The sequence below is a fragment of the Epinephelus lanceolatus genome, chromosome 6 (assembly GCF_041903045.1).
Source record: "Epinephelus lanceolatus isolate andai-2023 chromosome 6, ASM4190304v1, whole genome shotgun sequence".
In the NCBI taxonomy this organism is placed as follows: domain Eukaryota; kingdom Metazoa; phylum Chordata; class Actinopteri; order Perciformes; family Serranidae; genus Epinephelus; species Epinephelus lanceolatus.
This window is the reverse complement of record NC_135739.1, coordinates 6,071,940-6,093,002: the sequence shown is the minus strand read 5'-3', so window position 1 is coordinate 6,093,002 and position 21,063 is coordinate 6,071,940. Positions and strand designations below refer to the sequence as shown.

The 21,063-nt window shown below is 41.9% G+C and overlaps 2 protein-coding genes across 6 annotated transcripts in view; one reads left to right on the top strand and one right to left on the bottom strand.

Moving 5' to 3' along the window:
* cbr4 (carbonyl reductase 4) overlaps positions 1-4,335 on the top strand; it is a 36,553-nt gene extending 32,218 nt beyond the window's left edge. The window contains exons 7-8 of the transcript XR_013491695.1: positions 2,634-2,712; positions 3,823-4,335. The gene's annotated coding sequence lies outside the window, so the exon portion shown is untranslated. The remainder of the gene's footprint in view (positions 1-2,633; positions 2,713-3,822) is intronic.
* palld (palladin, cytoskeletal associated protein) overlaps positions 1-21,063 on the bottom strand; it is a 70,421-nt gene that overhangs the window by 25,259 nt on the left and 24,099 nt on the right. For 4 of the 5 annotated variants that reach the window (XM_033621392.2, XM_033621388.2, XM_033621389.2 and 1 more), the window contains 9 exons: positions 15,019-15,194; positions 14,597-14,663; positions 13,615-13,732; positions 13,428-13,490; positions 11,893-12,034; positions 11,736-11,759; positions 10,919-11,038; positions 8,252-8,711; positions 5,457-5,492 (listed from right to left, as the gene is read on the bottom strand). In XM_033621392.2, the coding sequence (XP_033477283.2) occupies positions 5,457-5,492; positions 8,252-8,711; positions 10,919-11,038; positions 11,736-11,759; positions 11,893-12,034; positions 13,428-13,490; positions 13,615-13,732; positions 14,597-14,663; positions 15,019-15,194 (1,206 nt within the window). The remainder of the gene's footprint in view (positions 1-5,456; positions 5,493-8,251; positions 8,712-10,918; positions 11,039-11,735; positions 11,760-11,892; positions 12,035-13,427; positions 13,491-13,614; positions 13,733-14,596; positions 14,664-15,018; positions 15,195-21,063) is intronic. The other variant, XM_033621390.2, reaches the window with a different exon arrangement.

Here is a 21,063-nt window from a genome sequence, read left to right as displayed (position 1 = left end):
GCTGCATGCAATACAGGCCACATTAAAGTGGATTAGACCATTGCTCATATTTATCACTGCAGTATGTAAGTGTGCAAAGCCAGGACACATTAAAGTTGGTAAGTGACACACATGGCATCACTTGCACACTGTTGATCTAAGCTCCTGTGCCTTTGAGGCTTGGTCTGCACAGTGTAAAGGTTTTTTTAAATTGTCATTGTGAGCAAAAAATTTTCTTTCTAGGTTAGTTAAAAGAGTCAATTATAGAAAAACAAAAAAGCACAAAGCTTGCTTCAGAAGACCCTGTGTGGTCGAAACCGGTCGGCGTTTCGTAGTTAAGGGATATTATAAAGGATATTATAAAATGCCTTTATTAATTAGGGCATGTCAATATAAACTAACTACGAAACGCCGACCGGTTTCGACCACACAGGGTCTTCGTCTCTTTCACACCCTGACGAAGACCCTGTATGGTCGAAACCGGTCGGCGTTTCGTAGTTATTTTATATTGACATGCCCTAATTAATAAAGGCATTTTATAATATCCTTGGCTCTGTCGGTGTGCCTGAAGCAAGCTTTGTGCTTTTTTGTTTTTCTATAATTGACGATTTTCAACTTCAAGAGCACCTGGCACTCATCTGGAGTCCACTACCTCTCACCTGTGAGCACTCGGTAATTTGTCGTTGTTTGCTCTTAGTTAAAAGAGTATCGGTAAAAAAACTTCACTTTAAAATGTAACGATCATTCTTTATTCAGAATCAAAAATACTTTGCTGATCCCTGAGGGGAAATTGTGATTCATTTCAGTTGCTCTAATGTAAAGAATAGAGAATTATAATAAGTAAGACTATGAGTATGAAATAGAAGTATGTAAATATATAGTAATAAATTCGAAAAATAGAAATAAAAATGTGCATTATGCTACTATGTTTACACTAGTACTTGAGAAAGTAGGAATAAAATGTACATCTTCACTGTGATGAGTCTTTAAGTGTGTAAAAATATACAAATATGTGCATTGTGCTACATTACACTGTATAAACTAATGTTACATTTATAACTATAAAACATTTATTGTGCTGTAATGGTTACTACAATATATACATCAATAAACATACAAAGTATGTACAATAATGTGCATTGTATGTTGAATAATTATGTATGTTCAAGAGGTGTTAAGATTATTGCACAGTTGAATAATTGCACCAATTATTGCATGTTGAAAAAGTAATAGTAATTTTAGGGGGCTACTTTTTCTTTAGCTGCACTTAAAATATTAGTTCAAAACTCTTTATAATTAAGTGCAGGCACTGCTTACCGTATGACCAGTAGTCTTTGCTTCGTTTAAATTAACACACACAACATAGGTCTCTCTTTTTCCACCATCTGGCTTTATGCTACCACCCTACTTAGATTACCCAGTCAGTCATTACTTACTACGCCATCTCTTTAGCAAATAATCAGCAAATACTGGAATCATTTTAGACCCGCAGCGTAGTTAGAGAAGGCTAAACTGAGGTCCTGTTCAGTGTCGACGTGTGTGCCTGTTTTTCATCATCTGTAATCTTAGCGTACTGAGTAAAAATGAACATACTGTAAAAATCCACAGACACGTTGCTAGTGAGAGTTCGTCTGACACATGAACAGCACTGTGTGGAATGAAATACGTGCAAGAGAACAATTTCAACTGTCAAAGTTGATTCCTGGTCTTATGAAAGAGAGATTAAGCTGTGGAATGGTTCGAGGATAATTGTTGCCTCTGCTACTCGTGCTCTGTGCGTGACGCCCACCCAGACATTATCCCACCCTATAATATAATGCTTTGCCCCTATTATCACGGTCAATATCAGTGTGGTCACACCTTCGACGTGTTGCACTGGCTTGACACTTTTAACTGTCTCCTCCTTTGTCTTGGAGTCTCGTTTTACAGGCTTTGGTTTCTTGAAATGGTTACTCAATATTATTGTTTCACTTCATCATCATGTACTTTCCTCCAACCTAGAGGTATGTAAGTGACTTAGCAACACAAGGAAGGCATTATCTCAACAGCAAAGCTACGATAGTGAAATCTGGGTATAAGAAATGTGAAAACACACAGCCACAGGCACCTCTTGTACTAGCAAGGGTATGTCATTACACAGACATGAAGGGAAGAAACGTCCTTGTGAAATGTCACACTGGGCAAACGTGTACCTTTAACAATATACAAAAGCTGACACCAAACACCAGCATCACTGACACCTCATCCATCAACACATACTCACAGACACGCATGTGCATGAGCGCTCACTCACACGCAAATTTACAAGCTCCATGTGTTATCAGTCTCTCATGATGTGGCCCTGCATATGGTCACATGTGTACAGTTAAACCCTGGATAGCCCTGAACAGAGGGGAGTTGTGTTGTCGATTCAGGAGAGACAATAACTCTGTCCAACATGGCAGTGACCTTACTTTGAGATACAACGTGTCATCCAGCTGAATTATGGCTTGTCTCGTAGTATCCTCTCTCAGTGCGATTCAGAGCTGTAAATAACGGTAGTACAAAATTCTGACAGATCTTTGTTTAGACAAGGGACTTGACTCGACTGGACCAGTAAAACCATGGCATAATAACCTTTTAAGAACAACTCTAAATTTTTCCCTTTCTTTCAGTGTAAAGAAGTACTTCTGAAAACATTCACAGATGGTGAAAAACCCTGAGATGTCTCAAGAAAAATAACTTCAACATTCAGTAAGTCTACTACTCACTGCATTTTTCCACACATGTCCACTCCTGTGTGGTAATGCTGGCATCACCACACCAAACTAAAGTGGAAGCTATTGAGGAAGCAGGTTAGGTTATCCCCTGGCTTACAGACCCTTTGGCAGTGCCTTAGCAATAGAGATCCACCGATGTTGTTTTAAGGTTGAAGCTGCTGATTGACTTTGATGTTTTGCGCAATGTTTAATATCTTTAAAAATGACCACAGTCAGTATTCATTGTTATTCCAGGGAAGTGTATACTGTTACCTCTTAAGGCTCGGACATAGTTTCTGTATTGAATGTCCGCGGACAGCTGTGGTCATGCTGATGTGCCCGTGGCTGTATTCATAGTACAATTGAGGGTCCATGTCAGCCAGTGAGCTTACTGTCCTCCAACTGCCAGAATCAGGTGAAAAAGAAACAACGAAGAAGCTGCTTGGGTGGAGTGATTGTCTGTCAAATATCCAACTTAAACTAACTTCACTGTGGTGAGTTGGCTGTGGCTGTCTTGACTGCAGTGTTTAGGATCGAACTTGCTTTGTCTGCTATGCGTACAGTCCACATGACCATAGGCTGCATGTGGACGTCTGTACAGGGCCTCTTTGGACCCTCACGACCATGGGTGGATGATGACATTTATGTCATGTGGACCAAATGAGACCCTCACAAACACTTGGACGCAGAATCCATGATTCACTGCATCACTATTAGGTGTGCCAAGTCATCCAGTGGGCTGTATTGGACCTTTTGGTGGGCTGATTCTGGCCCGCATGCCGTTTGTTTGACATCCCTGATTTAGATGCTTCTGCAGGAAGCCCAGTTTATCTTCAAGACCATTTCAATCAAATAGGCTTCGATCCCAAGATAACTTTTAGTTGCCATACATAACAAATCTACCTAAAGAAGTAGGTAATTTTAGCAAAGTATGTTTGCTTTGTATGCTTAATCCTCGGAGCAGTTTATGAGAGGGCAGTAAAAACACTGGCTGTACTCTGTGTCACTTGTTGGTTTTATCCTGCTTACAGTAGTCTGAAAACAACACATCCATCAATTTTACAACTATAGCAAGTAACCAAATATTATTTGTTTCTATGTGCAGAATTACTGACAAAATGTTGCCCTCCAGAGGAAGCTACAACGAGACTGCGCTGCCAATTTGCAATCTATCTATTCTCTACCATGTGGTACAACTCTGCTTTCTCTCCAAACCTGATGGTTGGTTCGAATCCAACTGGCCAATCTGGGCCTCTCCCCTGAGAATTTCCTTTGATTCTTATCCTGACGTCTGACATTAACGCCGGGCATCAAACCAAAATGCCTACCAACCCTGCTCTCTCTTCCTTCAGCACAGAAAAAACAGCGGGTCTGTTTTCACAGCTCAGGTCTCCTGAAGTCCCGCCTGCCTGCCAAGTCACACAACGACTTCCTCCATCTCATCAGCTCGGTGTTATTGAAGCAAAAATCATCCCTTACACAGGCTTCCAGCGTGTTATTCATATGATTTAGAACGAGTTATTCTAGATTTGTGAACATGTACACATCTACCAATAGCTACAAACACCAGTGTTAACATTGTAATGTTATTAAATGCAGCTGTCCCTGTATAAATTAATAACGACTGAGATTCATTTTTGGGGATATCCGCATATGAGTCACATTTACGTGGGAGCAGAGGCTTGTATGTACAGAAATCCTGAAAACTGTAGGAATAACTCTCGATAAGTATTAAATAGACACTGAACTGCAGGTAATAAAACTCCATCTATACTGATCCCCACTGCCTTTATGTAAATACACTTAAACAATTAGGGTATTTCATGATATTGCCTTGTTCTAAAAATACACAGCATAGTTTCCACTCTGTCTATCGGATTTATAGCTTCTCAACAACATGCTCTGTTAGTGTTGCTTATTAAAAAGAACTCCTATAAAATGTAAATTAAAAAAAAAACAATTAAAGTAACAAACTAGGAGCATTTTCAAAAGCTGCAGGCTTTACTGAGCTCTGCTGATGTTTCATAACAGCATGTGACTCACAGGGATGAAACAGTTTATCAGTCTGCAGGGGATGTGCCACACGACAAACAGGATATGATGAACTCCATGATAAAATCGAAGGTCTTAGGCTGAGAGTGGTCAGTCTCTGTTCCCTACATACTACCTGAGGAAACAGAGTGCAGTCTGGCAGAAACGTGACCTTTGGTTAATGGCGGGGCTGCTGTTTTTACTGTGTAATTATAGAATTTAAAGGGGAGAGGGGTGGTGTGTGCTTTCTAATTGCTTCACAGTTGGGAGCTGATTGTTTTTAGTAATGTATTTACGTTGTTATTATGGATAAACTGTTAGAAGCAGCTTTACTGCCTCATTCATCCAGCATAGAGGTCTGATCTGGAGACAAAAGTCTGTTTATTTTTTATCTTTTTCATATTCATAAGATCAATCTCATTAATGTTTTGCACGGCACAAAAGAAAATTGATTTACAGATTGGAATATTAATCTCTCTTGTTGTATATTATCAGCTGATTCCACTCAGTTCTTGTCTCACTGCTGCCTCTCATTCATCATCCCACAGTGTAGTAATGTAAAGCACTTTATACGGAATGAGTCAGAAACTTTAACGTAATTTCTACTGTTGTGTCTGTGTTTGCATCCGTGATAGCTTGATTAATGAGGCTACGTGTGGCGCCACTCAGATCACATCCAGAGCATCACCCTCACAGTCAAATATTTACCTGTAATTTTCCGCCTCCTCCTCTATATTCTCAGCTCTGGAAGCACAGAATTAACAAGTCACGACATTTATGTCAACAGATATGCAATACTGTAGCATCCATCAGCAGAAAGCCCAGTACACATGCAGTGGAAATCGACTGTGCAATGCAAGAACCAAGCTTTACTGCACTGTAACCAAACTCTAGTCTAAATGCAGCCTGTCATAACCTACAGCAACACTTTTAACCATCTGCTTTTGATGGGATATACTGCTCACATTGTTTAACACTGTGACAGTAATATTAGACACCTCTACAAAAAAAACTCCCCACCTAAGTTTTGTCAAACTGCAGGGGAAAATATGAAGAGCGAAAAATAAGAGAAGAGCCAAAAAAGGACTGATGGGCAAATTCACAAGAAGATTGCGTGGCTTTTGCAGCTGCTAAACCTGCATAAATAAAACTAAAAGAAAGTGTAATTTTGAAAGCACCCGCAAAGGGTGAAATGCACCCCTAACTCCGCTGCCAAGCAAATAGCATCTCAGTGCTCCTGCGCTATTTGCATGTATTTAAATTAGGTCATATGCACACATTAAGCACATTATTGGCCCCTGTCTATGCCAATGAGCCTTATTGCAAAAACAGTTCTCAAAAATGAGTGCTAATAGCCACACGCAGTTAGAGTGAAAATTATTAGCGTCTTCAGAGAGTTGGTGGTAACTGAAGCTGATTTATAAGGGGTGTCACACCCATATGCAGCACCAATGGCACTGACAGACTAGAATATTTAATTCCAAATATGAGTTCTGTCTGTCTCGTTTAAAGTCCTTGCCTGAAGTTTAGAGGAATGTCTCTGCACCTTGTCAGTCAGGACCTGTAGGTTGCAGTCAGAAAATTTCAGTTTTCTTTTTCTCTCTGCCAGTGTTCTGCCTACTGTGTTCTTGGTGCAAAGGCAACATTTTTACTTTGCCCCATGAATAATTGCGCTCAGCTGTAAAACTTTATGGCTGTGTTTGCACTGTAATATCATCAGCACAATATCTTTTGTGATCAAACCTTGAGACAGGGCAGATGAGCTATTTATGGTGCTATCAGCGGCCACAATCCATTCTTTGTGAATTTGCCCCAGTATCCCTTTGTTCACCAACATGAAACTGGATCTGTTCCGGGTTGAGCACTTAATTTTGAACTGTTCTGAGCATATTGACCAAAACTACTACTTTTTACTTAAACTGCATTGCGCAGTGCTCGCCATTAATGATGCATCCTTGAAAACAATGGTTCGGCTCAAACCTGGTGGAAAAGAAGGCTCATTTGCTAGAAAACACTAAGGTTCCGTGAATCCTGAACAGAACATGTTCAAGAACCAGAGCTAATTTGGTGGAAAAGGGGTATAGGAGTCTATGACCATTCAAGACGTTCTGTGAACTGTATTTAGGCACAGTGGGGCTTTGAGCTAAAGACCAATGTCAGCAATGCTAGCACGTTGATGGTCAGCGGGTATAATGTTTAACATTTTAGTTGAGCAAGTTAGCATGTGAATATTTGCTAAGTGGTACCAAATACAAGGTAAAGCTGAAGCAAGAATGTAGTCATAAACCGAAGTATTGAATAAGCAGAAATATTGACTGTTGATGGTGCTAGATGAAAGTCAGAGTTTTTACAATACATCCTCTGCAGACCATAAACATCTGCACCAAATTTTACCACAATCCATTAAAAGATGTCAGCCTCATGGTGGCGCTAGATGAAAATTCAGGGGATTCATCGTCTGGGAACAACAAATGTTAAAGTTTGTTGTCAATCCATCTTGTAAACGTTGAGATATTTCACTGAATAATATTTTGAACTGCTGGTCGCACCAGAAAAAAAGTAGGATTCATCCTCTGGGAATCATGAATTTTTTTACAGAATTTAATAACCATCCATCAAATGTATGTTCGAGATATGTTAGTCTGGAACAACGTGGTGAGCAAACCGGCTAACCGACAGACTTACTGTCTCTAAAACAGCTAAAATAAAGAGAAGAGAAGAAAACAAATATCTCTAAACCAGCCAATAGGGGGAAGAATACACTGCAATTATTTGTGTATGCTGTGCTGTCATTAGTCACCAGAAAGGCATCAGTGAGACACCCTGGTAGACTTTAGTAGGGGATAAAGATGCTACTCTTGTAATTGTAACCTCCCTGGTTCAAGTCAGGACGTGGACCTCCCATCCCTTCTCTGTGTCTTTCTCCTTTTTTCTTGTCTGTGGTATTTTATTCTAATAAAGGCAAAAAAAAAACTTTAATGAAAAAGAAATGCATCAGCATGTGAGATAAAAATCCATGCACAAGAGGCCTGTCCACGGCAGAATCAGAATCAAAACACAGGACCACTGAAGATAAAGCCATTCAATTCTCCTCTAATAACAGTGACATCCTACCTGATCCCTATAGAGCTCACAGAAAGGTGCTCAGGAAATAAACACAATGGCTCTGTCCTGGGCTGGGCATGCAGTCCGAGGTCAGACAGACACAATAGGAGCCATCCAGCAAAAGCCACACAGATCTGTTTACAGCCACAGACAGAGAGCAGCAGGCAGGCTCGCCCTGGCTAACACGATGCCACAGTGACACCAACATAAAGGCAGAGGGAATGCTTTTGTTCTAAAAAGGCTTGGGATATCCCCGTTAACCCTTTCACAGAGCTGAGACACTATCATTTCCACCAGACCTCAGACAGGCCTCCCAGTCTGTCTCCCTCCCACCAGCCTTCCCTGGTGACTGGCCTGCCCTCGGGACACAGACACATGGGGACACCACAGGTACTCACAGCTTTGGTTTAGGCTTGGTAGGCAGTGGGGGACCGTCCTTCCCAGGGGATGGAGACAGCTTGCCTGTGGATGGAGGAGAGTCTGGTGCCACCTGGGCTGGACTTTGGGCTGTGACTAGGACATCTGTTGCAGGCTCAGACTGTGGCGGAGGTGGGGGTGGTGGGGGTGGGGTGCTCGTTTTAGGTGGTGATGGTGGATTTGGGGGTTGGCCATTCTGCATGGACCCTTTCCCCTTATCCTTGTCCTCCACCTCGGAGCCCATCTGCACTGGAGGCAGGGATGACACACCGGGCCAGATCTCGAGCTCCTTGATAAGAAAACCACCGGGCTGAGGCAGCATCTTGGGTGGCAGCTCTAGGAGGCTGATTTCTGTTGGTGGGGGAGGAGGGGGGAAGGCTGCCACATCCTCAAACCCTGAGCTATCACCAGACATGCCATTACTGGATGAGTCCTCAACGCCTGGAGGAAACAAACAAAAGAAAAGTGGAAAATGTTGGACTGGGATGTTTAGTTTTTCTCCTGGCCACCAACATAAATCAGTAGATGGAGATTTCACACACACACAACTGTACCACAGCTGATCTGATCTAAAGCAGCAGCTGGGTCCAGTCAGGCTGATGCAATTTCTGTTTATTCATCCTTTCCTTAAACTGTGCAATGAGCCCTGCACAGTACATACACAGTTCTGTCTGTGAGGATACACACAGAAATATTTGTGTCCTGCTGTACTCGCAAAGAGCTGCTCATCAGCTGACACCTCTCGCCCCTCTCAAACACAGACTACACAATCATAAAAACGACAAAATGTGGTCATCTTGTAAACATGAAACATCACTTTTATAACTGACCCCAAACCACCCGACCCCCAGGGATTTACTGGACTGTCAGCAGTTGGTTTAACCAAGCCCTGATTCATTTGCTAGTTACATTTGTTGTGGACTAAAAACTTTGAAGATGAGAAATTTGCAGCTTCATCTGACAATAAAAAAAGATCTGTTCTTACATCGGGAGCATTTTAGAAAATGTACTGATGATCACTACTGTTTATAGGACATTATCGGTGACCATGAAGGATTGAAGTTAAAAATAAATGTATCTGTGTGGAATAATATTACTCTTGTTTGAGGAAAGAGACCCTTTAAGCAGTGCTGTTAAATGTAACTGTAGAACAGGATCAGTGTATAGTCTTGGGACATCACCAGTAGGTTTCCAAAGGATTGTTTTGAAGCCTAGAGTTGGTTTATGCTCGATGACATCATCTGTGACTGAAGCTCGAAAAACCCTGGCTTGGCTGGCTTGAAATGTTGTTTGGTGTTTGGTTTACTTGGTGGCTCAGGCAGCATGCTAGTTAGCTTAACAGGATGTATTACTGTACATGATGTAATAGACAGGAGTGTATGATCTGTCACTTGCCAAGATGAAGTAGCTGAAGATGATTGTTTGGCCCTTGCTTGGTGGGTTGAGCAGCTTGTTGCTGGTGTGAGCAATATGCTAGTTAATTTGACATGTTGTTAGCTGGTTGTTGGGTGTCATTCCTATGTTCTCACGGTCCCACGGGCCCTAGTTTTATATAGCACATCATGGGAGCTTGAAAAAGATGTTGCCCAGCTGTGTATTCACTTAATATGACATGGGTTAGGAAAGGGCAGTGGTTCTTAACCTTTTCTGTGTCAAGGACCCCTAAATTGATACTCATTAAGTCACAGACCCTAATTTCATAAGACTCCGCTTTAGGGACCTCCATCAGAAAAGAATTTGGTTGTGAAATAAGAATTTTATGGTTGTCATTTATGTTGTTACAGTTGAGGAGAAAGTGAGGAGAGAGTAAGGAGAAAGTGAAACCAGAACAGTCACTCTTATGACTCTTATACTGGGCCCACTATTATGGTAAATTAAATAGTGAAAATAAACTATTCCCCATTATTCTGGGGAACCCCTGGAACTTATTTAAGGACCCCTGAGGTTCCCCAGACCCCTGGTTAAGAACCACTGGGTTAGTGGACTATAGTCATCACTCTGGGGGTCATGACATTGCACTGGCATAGGTCTTAGTCTAGATAATAGTAACTCTTTTTTAAATGGAGAACAACTTAACTATTTCAGCACTAAACTGAACACAATAAGAGTTAGTCAACCAATTAAATAACCAATTTAAAGAGTGGAAAAAGAAAAACAAAAGATGAAAAAAGGAGAAAAATAATTATTAAACTTATTAGGATAAGAAAATCAGTAGGAGGCTAATTGACTATTGCCATTACCCAACAGGTTAAGATTATGAAAGAGGTCTAGGGTAAGGTTAGAGTCACAGAGTTTCAACTATTGCCTCAAAAGGTCAGGGTTAACTGGATAATATCTATAAAATATTTTAACTTGAAACGGGTCAAATTTGACCCAAACACAATAGGAGCATTAACATGTGATGACAGATACTGAACTGGGAAATATAGGACCCTGGGAACATAGATACACTTCCTGTTGCTCTTGGCTTGAAGTGAATTTAACTTGCTACAGAGGGTGTTTTGACTCTGTGGGAGTAAAGAGGAACTGCATCTTAAGGCCGTCTCACATTGTCCCTAACGTTCAGCTGTGGTGCCTGCTGTTTGTTGATACCCAGACGCTGCCTGGTTACAATATGTTGACCATCTTTGTGCCTGTGTTGGACGCACCTGCAGTGACTGTGAGTTGGGCTGTGCTGTTAACAGAGCCATACGGGTTGGACGCAGTGCAGCAGAATAGACCTCCGTCCTCTGGAAAGGCCTCAGCTATCACCAAGGTGCAGATCTCCTCTAAAAAAGACCATTAATACACCTTTAGTGAACAAATTGTTTATGATCATAAGAGTTAAAAGCACAGACGGAGAGTGAGCTGCACAGGTGTGGACTGAAGTGACATGTTAGCACTTGATTTGCTTGTAATGAGATACAATAGAGAAAGACAAATTATGTACACGGTAGACTGGTGAGTCACTGTTCATGGTCAGACACACAGAGCAGTGGGTAAAAAGAAAAACACACATGGATGTAACTACTCATGAAGAGCAGACAGACACACACTTAAACACTAAGGCACAGATGTTCAGGGACGTCTGAGTGACGCATAGCCTGAAAGGAACACCTGAAATGACCCCTGAGTCACAAAGGTGAGAAAAGTCTGACATAAATGAACACGTATGTCATTGTTTATGTGTGATTTTGTGTGTGTGTCGGAGGTTTCTGGTTTCTCAGACTTTCCCAGGGACTCCCTGTGACTGTTGTAGGTGTGATATGAGTGTCCTGTGGGACGCAGACTTATTAACTTGTGGTGTAGTCATGACCAAGTGAGAGGCTGCAACTGATAATGAAACCATCAAACTCAATTTGAGTGTCCAGACACATCTATTAATCCATTACTAATTTAACCGCTGCCTGTGGCTTGGAACATGAGAGCAGTGTTGTAATTGAAAGTCATATTTCAATAGACCTGGGAGGAATTGAGGTGTCATACCTGGCTCAGCTGCAGATCGAGGCTCTGATTCACAGTATAAGATAGGCAGAAAGGAAGAGACGACAGAAAGAAATATTTTGGTTATTAGCATATACATAATTAAAATCACTCAGCTGCTGTACAATAGGCTTCATGACCACTACGAAGAATGCCTCACTTTTCTGTAGAATACGAAAATCGGGGGAGTCCAGGATCTCCTCTCCCTGACGGGACCATCTGACCTGCAGAGGAGGGCCTCCACGGACCCTGCACTCCAGAACCACCACCTGGCCCTCGGAGGCCTGGGCATCCTGCAGCAGCTGCACAGAGGAGGGATAAAGTAAGAGGGAGGTAATGAGAAAAAGGAGCGAGTGGGTGAAGAATGACGAGGAAATGAGAAGAGACTGAAACCGGTAATGAAAAAGATAAATCTGTCTCAGAATTACAGCATGGAGACAGATGGAGACAGAGATTTTCGAATATGACACGCCATCAAGAAACACCAGTTGAAGAATTGAGAGGCCAGTGGACACAAACGTCTTTAAATACTCTCTTTCACTACAGAACACCAGGTTGCTGTCCCACTGGTAAAAAAGAATTGATTCATTTCTCTATTTTGAGACAGGTACTAGAATGGTAGATGTCCGATATATAAAAACATTCAGTAGAACTAAAAAAAACCCATCAACATATGGGCTGATGGAGAAGCCACCTTCAACACTGTGTTGTCTCTTCTGCTAGTTAACAGGGCCAGAGCGACATAGGCTGTTATATCCATCACCAAGAGGCACTCAGTGTCAGTGTAAATACATGTGCCTGTGAGCCTCATCCTATTTCTCGTGGGTATATTTTGGGAAGACCAGGGGTGGAATGCACATCATGGGTCTGACAGTGTATGTGTGTGGTTGTGTTGCATGGGTGACATCACAGTGCTGCTGACATCAGAGGCGAATATCCTCTCATTGAGATGATTAAAGCCCGCGACAGTCTTTAAAGGAAGGCGGGTGGAGGTGAAGAAAAACAAATGTCTTTTTGTAATGAAGTGGAAAATGATTTAGGGCCTGACTGGCTGAATGAGAGTGAAAGAGACCTGACCCTTGTGGGTTTGGCAGGGCTGTTTGAAGCTCTGCCTCAGCCCGTCTCAGTCCCGCCATCACAAGACCCACAGCCTGAGGGGAGGGGGAGCTGGGGGAGTGTTGAAGAGTCTGAGCTGGAAGAGGGTGTTCTTGAGCTTGTGTTTTATCTGACCCCCACTGCTGAAAGCCACAGCACTGCATACTGTTATTATGGGAAGGCAAGGAGACTGGGTACATGTGTATCAGGTTATGTATGTACTGTATGCGTGTATGTATTGCATGCATGATGTACTGTACGTAAGTATGCATGTATCTTGGGCTGTTTTTGATGGTTTGGGTTGGATCCCTTTCTTCCAATTAAGGGAAATCGTAGGTTTATTGCACACAAAATATTGTAGACGATGGTATGCTACAAATGTTGTGGTAACATTTTGGGGAACTGTTTCATGCTGGTGCCTCTGTGCTTAGAAAAATCCTAAGAAATAGTTTATTATTCATTCTGCAGTTTAGGGTGAATGAAAGCGCCAACTGCAAGCTAGATCTTATTCCCAAACATCAGTGCTCAACCTCTTAAATTCTTCTGAGGCTAAATGGTAGGGTGTCCATATGCTTTTGACCATGTAGTGTGCAGACTTACCTTGGTAAATACAGGAGGACCTGACACCTCACCACCATACAGTGACGACACTGGGCTCTGCATCTAGAAGACAAGGTTGAGTCCATTCAGAAAGGCGTCATGTCAGTGGAGAGAATGTTCCACTTTTTTGACCACTTTTATGAGCTTGTGTGGATCTCCTGTCCAGCACTGTGCTGTAGGTGCTTACCCGTTGTGGGGGAGTAGACAGGGACTGGACCAGGGTAGAGCGGCGAGGAAGGACCTCGGGGGTTTTGGGTGACAATGAGCGTATCGTCAGGGACATTGACGTAGTCTTCTTCTGAACTCTACAATGAACAAAGCATGAATCAGAACCAACATACACAGACAAAAAAAAACCTTTCCCTGGAAAAAAAAAAGTAGGCATTTCTCAACTCGATATGCTTTTAGTTAAAATATGATACTTGAATCAAAGAAAATTGTCTCCCCAGCAATTAAGATGATATCAGTGATGTTGGCTTCAGTGTGTAAACAGAAAGGGAATCAGGAAATAGGCCAGATGGAGGCAGATTTATACAACAGATAATAATCAAAAACATTTAGAGAAACACAGAGCGGGTGATGTCAGGCAGCATGCACAATCCTTTAAATGCATTATTGTTACAATAGAAAAAGTTTAGTGATTTTTCATGTGCATCTTGTTTCTGATGTACTTGAAAAAATAAACATGTGCGCCATAATTTTTCTCAGTCAAGTAATTTCTACATTATTTTGTAATGTTAGGTCTTTTTAAAAGTTCCTGCTTCCACATCTGGATCTGCCAAAAAAAAAAAGTGCACTTTGGTCCAACCTTTCACCAAATTAATAAGTTACCATATGAAGCAGAAGGAAATGATTCAAGAGAAAAGGAAGAAAAGTAAAAGAGAGTGAAAGCAAGAAGAGAGTACAAAGTTTAACATTTGGAAATAAGTCCAGGGGACAATCCTGATAGGGTGATTTTTTTTGTTTTACCATATTAACCCTCTGCACCTCCCATAATTTAGATTGTGGCCTGTGTACTGGGTCGGGTTTATGGCTCTTTAAGGGTCCCTTAAGGGCCTACTTAAAGGCAGCAGACCTGATTAGCTGCTGCGGGGCTCGGTTAACCTGTTCAGGGGTTCAAGGTTCATTGGGTCACTAGGTCACAAGAGGTCATGCAAAAACACACGTACTGAGGCATAGTTCCTGATCTGGACTTTGACACAGCTCCCTCTCCGTCTGAGTCTGATGATGAAACTCCTGCAGTGGGACAAAAACAGAAAGCAGTGTTGGTTATTTCTTTATGATACAGGGCATTTATTCAACAGTAAAAATACCAATAATAATGAGAGTTCGAAACTCAAAGATTCCTTGGAAGATTGTTGTGTTATGACTTTATTTCTTAAATGTTTATTCTGTACAAAAAGGAAATTGCCTCTTGTTCTTTTAGCACGTCCAACTTTATCCACTGACTTGAGAGCTCAGTTGTGTCAGAAGAATAGCAGCCCAATTTTGTGCCATAAAGCAATATTCCTTTTGTGCTGTAAAACATTATAATTTTATACATGATTTAAAAATAAAAATACAATCATTTCTTAATATGACAACATCTGACCTTCGATGTACACCTCAGCAGAGGTATTGTCTGCTCCGATACTGTTGGAAGCCACGCAGGTATAACGTCCTGTGTCGTCCTCAAAGGCTTCAGCAATCACCAGTGTGTGCAGGTCACCATCCCTCCAGATCTGTATGTCAGGAGAGTTGTGCAGCTCACGGCCTTCACAGAACCACCTGGTGGAGGAGGTGAATCACAAACTTTAACCAATCAGAGCAACTGTTTTTTTTTTTTTTGCATTCCTGAAGAGAGTCTTACAGTAATCACTTGAACTGCAGTTGGATTGATAAAGCATTGGGAAGAGTTACACACTGGTAATCCAGTAAATGAGAACAAAGGCATCAGATTCATCCCTCTGTAACCTGTACTGGTGCTCCATGCTAATGCTTTAGCAAACTGTGCTATGTTGTATGCTATGTTTGAAACAACTATATTGCACATATTTGTCATAGTACTTTCTAAAAGTATCAGTTCATTGTAGTTTTTCTACTCTGAGTTTAAGTGTTGCAGCACTTTGCCTTATTTTTGCCTTTATTTTAATCATTTTCTGATTCAGAAATAAATACGGTACAGCTAGCATTATCCAGAATAGAAAAACTTTTAAACTGTTAAAATAATTTGAAACTTATTTTTTGAATATACTGCCTGTAATGAAGCATCTTAATTTACTGTTGCTAGGGTTATTTTTGGAACAGTCACAGTGTACAACTATGCATTCAATTCTTCCTGACTTTCCCTTAGAGTTCTTCAGAGAAAACTAGCTAGTTCAACCATCAGTCCTACCAGATATAAGAATGCAACATATAACTTTGTTTAGAGTTTATGGTAAACTTTTTCGACCCAGAGATCCAGAGTTTAACAAAGAAAGGGGTCGTAATACAGTGGTGCAAGAATGAGTCCTGAAAACCACGAAGTGAGTTAGCATTTTAGCACCCCTGTTTCCCTTGTCCTGAGGTCAGCGTTGTTTTTGGAATAGCTTTTAGGTTAGATGCCTGAAATAAGGTCTGTGGTTAACACATGCTTAAAAAGAGACTTTACAGTTTGTTCTACGACATAAGATGCGTCAGTAAATACCCCACTCGTGAATTTTGAAGCCTGTAAGTGTCTTAATAAAGGCGGTTGCTAATAAGTGGCTACATGAGACTACAGAATGCCGTCACGCTGAACATGGATTTACAGCCTTGTTGTGGTGGCAATGTTGAGGCATGCGATCATGATGTAGTTTGTTTATAGCGAACTCCTAGCATTTGCATTTATGTTTCAAAAATCATAAAATTTGTGTTCATTTGTGAAGATTATCTTGCTGATTAAAACATGTAGGTGTCATAACCTTTTGTTTTCCCCAGATCTTACTTTCCGCAATAATCCAAAACCCAGTGGAAACATTTCACAGGCTTTTTGTTGAGGGAATCATGGTGACGTTAACCTCCAGGTTAGCCGACACACACACAAAAAAAAAACGTCACCCCTGCAGCACTTTACATACGTGATATGTTTTTACCATTGCCTTTAGGCTGAATATTTACTTTGCTTTTTTTCAAAAAGAAATGAATACTCCAGTACAGAAAAAAAATCTCATTACAGAGCAGCAGCCAAGAATATTTCCTTTCAATAAAATCTTATCAGACAAGCAAGGGCCATTACTCTTGTTAACAAATACTTGAACTTAAATACACCTTTTCCCAACAAGATGGAGGCCTGCCAATCTAACTAACACCAATAACTACTCATTCACACACTCACACATCCTCTGGGCATGTCTGAGATTCCATATCTGGCAAACGTCAGCCGCCCTGAGGCACTGGCGAGACGCCGTGTTACGGGAAGCAGATACACCCTTTCCCTCCTTCCAATCAGAAGCCTGTGTGTCTGGACAGGCGCCTCGGCCTTGTACCACCTCCCTGGGGTCTGCTAACACCGGCTTTGTTCCCTGATCTGCGTCCCAGGAGGGATGAGAGAGTCTACCACGCGACCAGCTTCATCTGTCTCATCTCTCTTCACAAGTGTTATGATTAAAGCAGATCCCTCATCACCATGGTACCACATCAAGTGCAGGATCAAACAACAGGGGTCACACCACCCACCTCCTACAATCACATACGCATAAACGCTGGCCTCAAATGTCTTGATTTGTGGGAGTTGTTTGATGCATTCATCAGCACTAATCTTCTTTTTAAAGTGGATTATGATGCATCAAATCAAGATACCCACACACCACTGACACACTGTACAGCCTATCAGCACCCTATTAAAAGAGAGGACATTTATGTCTTGTTCACCTCCCGACCTCTGCATTGACAGGAGGAGGGGCAGGAATTCCCTAAATGCCGGAAGAACAGCTGCTCTGTCTGTCCGGAAGCCTGACCTGAGGACATTCCAGCTATCTTGGAGGGCTGTATAAAAATTCCCAACATCCTGCTGCATAGCCATTACTTGATTTTATACACTCTGGTGTGTCAGTCAAACAGAGGGCTAACTACTGTTCCAGAAAGCGATCTACCAGCCGAAGTATTCAGACAACAGACAAGAATTCACACCTGACAGAGTGGGTGTGGGAGCAGAGACTGAGACGAGGAAAGTGAATGTATGAATGGCAAGAACAGGAACAGGAGGTGAATGAGCATGAGTCAGGCCGGGTCAGACAGGAAAAATTATATGCTCTGTCATCGTTGAGAAGGATCACAGGGAGCAATTCATCAGTGGCAGTGACAGGTGGAGCAGTGCAGGCTTGTCACTTAGTTTCTGCTCTCTCTGTCATTGTTTTAATATCAAACCCCCTTGTACAATAGACACCTCAGGGTAGTTTCTCTGTGTTATCGCTCGATGAAGTGAAACAACGGAAACTTGGCTGTCACTATTACGGACCCAGGCGCTGGCCAGTGTGTGAAATGACAGGAAACAGATCGTGACATGAGAATAAAGAAGAGTTGCTCATGGCACGAGCAGGGAGACCGCTGGTGTCTCAGCCCTCAAGGGAACGAAGGTGAAGAGTCATCTGCCACGCTTCAAACACTTAGCTTTCTGTGCATCACACACACAGTCCAGACAGAGAAAGGCTATGACAACACAGGGATCAGGTCAGCCCAGTCACCAGAGGAAAATGCTGGCATTGTACATTTCTGCAAAACACGGATATGTTACATTTGTACGTTTCAAATGTGTCATGTCAGCGTTTCTTAAGTGACGTGGTATATGAGCTGTCTTTGTCATCAGGAGGTGGAGGCAGTGGTGGATAGCGTGTGACATAGGTGTGATGCCTGCCTGCTTTGGACTAATGCAGACTACTGTTCACCTAACAACAAAACTTTTTAGGCACCAAATGTGGGTGTTTTGTAGCAGTTAATTTGTAATATCAGGAACTAGGGCTGAAACAATACCTTGAGAAATTCGATAACTAAATCTCACTGATGCAAATTTGTTGCATAAAAGCCTTGTGTAATCCTTACTACTATATACAGGGCACTGTGTTTCTCACAGATGATTGTTATTGTGGCACAATGCGCTTATGTTGTGGACAGGTGATGTTATTTGATGACATGGAATTTCAAAATGGAGGATGAGAGAGAAAATAACGAGGGGCTAAGAGAAGAGACAGGCCAGAGAAAATGACTGAAAGAGCTGAGAAACATTTCTTCCAATTTCATAATTTCTTCAGGAATTTCACTAACGTGGGAACCCTGACTACAAACCTCCACCCAGAAGCTTAAATTCATGGTGAACAGGGTGGGAGTCATCATTTAAAGTCGAGCTGGTTGTCCACTGTAACTGTCTGGTGTACATGGAATGGACTCGGGGTTAAGCTGTGACTCACCACAGTTTTTGTTCTTCAAAGATACACACAGAGATCCTGTGTGACATGACATAGTTACATGACACAAGCCAAATTCTTTGGTACAAAACTGACAGCAGCTGGCGATTGAGAATAAAAAATTTATTGTTTGAGCAAACCAATATGTCTGTGTGGTTTTGAAATCCATTTTTCCGGATTATAGTCAGGCGGGGAAGAGGGGAAACAACTCGTTTGGGTGACTGCCATGTCTGCTGGTGATTTGCTTGGGAAAGTCAAGTTTCTTTTGTTGGTTAAACCTCCCTACTTTCTTTTAAGTCACTTGCTGTATTAATCAAAATGGCTCACTATGGACTTTGCAGCCATAGGCTCTCTGTTTGATGTGGACCACGCAATACAAATCTCCCTCAATATAGGAAAATCATTTGGACATTGTTGAATCAAACACATACAGAAGAGGGTTTATCCAGTATGTACACATGACATCATAAAAGGAAATGACTATTGTTTTTGTGATGGGGGAATTTAAAACTGTTGGAGGGTCTGTAAGTGTGTGTTTGGTGTGTAACTATAGTGAACAGAGGCCAGCAAACAGCAGGGGGATATGTTTTCCACAGGGTGGCCTGAATCTGTCCAGATCCCAAGAAATAAAATACGGCATTTCCAGTTGTAATTCAGGCATTCATCACAAGTTTTTTTTTTTTTTTTTATTAAATGTCTTCAGTAGTTTTCCATTCTGGTTATGGCAGAAAGATCTACCAGGCTCTCCTTGCTGCATTTAACCCACAGACCATCTGCTCAGTAGGAGTAAAAGGAATGGAAATGTAAATTTGTTTGGGCACAATTTGACGAAACACAGAAGCAGGGAACAGGACTCATCAGCTCCTCTAAGGGTTGACTGAGATAAACGAGGAAGCACAAACCATTCCCAACAAGCATAACAATAAAAACCCCTTATTAATCAACCTTAATGATCTACTATTATGTATAATTAGTGAGTAAACTCATTTAGAGACAGACGGTAATGTTTATTTAATCCCCTCTCTATTTCTGTGGAATGTGCTGAACATGTTGCTAGACCTAAACAGCGTGCAGCGTTCTCTCCAGTGGGGGAGTGTTGACTTTGTTGAGTCACATACCGTCCAGCCGGCGTAGAAGGAACTTGGCCATCAATAGGCTCATTTGGAGGGGAAGCAGGGTGTGTTAGAATAGCAAGTCACCCCGTGCTTTGAGAAACTGAGGGACGGTACAAATTTCTTGGCAGAAAGTATCTTAAACCACCCATTTCCTCTTAACACAATGCCATCATAAAACACAACTATTCAGAACATGCATGCAAAAAAGACTTCAGAGTAACGCCTCACCTCTTTATGCACCCAGCCAAGACGGTGACTAAACATACCACTATTACAATCAACCAGCCTGTCACCAGCTCTCTGCATGTGAGAAAGCAATTATGCACGTCTCAGTTAAGACAATTGATGCCAGATGATGCCCCAGATAATAACGGAAGGATGATGTCGGTTTCATGGTGCTCCCTTCACTAACCTATTCACATATAGAAGAAGAGAGCAATCTGCGGGAAGGGCCAAACCAGAGCCCGTTGCCCTGGCCTCCATAGTGCGTGCTGAGGGCCACGCTCTCCTCATCTGACCCTGTTGTTATTTGCTGCTGTTGATGGAAAATTTTATGAAGCCAGGCTCAGTTTCACCACAAACCCAAACGAGCGAAGGCCAGAGCACAGAGCGAAGAGAAAAAGAAAGGAGCAGGGCTGACAAAGACGACCTTGACAGGATACAAGGTTGCAAAAACACACCCACAAGTCAATCAAAAATCAATATTGGATATAAAGAATGGGTAGACTAAATGCATACTTCCTGAGACATGATTGTATTTTACTCCCGGGTTTGCTTAGTGCTCAGTTTCTAGGTTGTGGACCGCAGAAGTCAACCAAAGTGCAACTGGACAAGAAGAGCGGCATCAAGGCTGTCTTTATCCCAAATTACAAACTACAATAGAGGTCAACTGAAACTATCCAAACTCTATGGCAACCAACGTCGGTTGTATTATCCACGACGGAGCAATCTCCTAATTCATGCAAACACAAGATGGCAAGCATATTGGGTTTTCTCTTTCCCAGGCATGCTGACTGACACAGACAATGAATGTAGCTTGACGATAAGAGTTCAGCCTCAATAAAGCTGCGAAATATTTGTTCCCACCACAGCTCTCTTTATTGTAGTCATTTTCCATTTTAT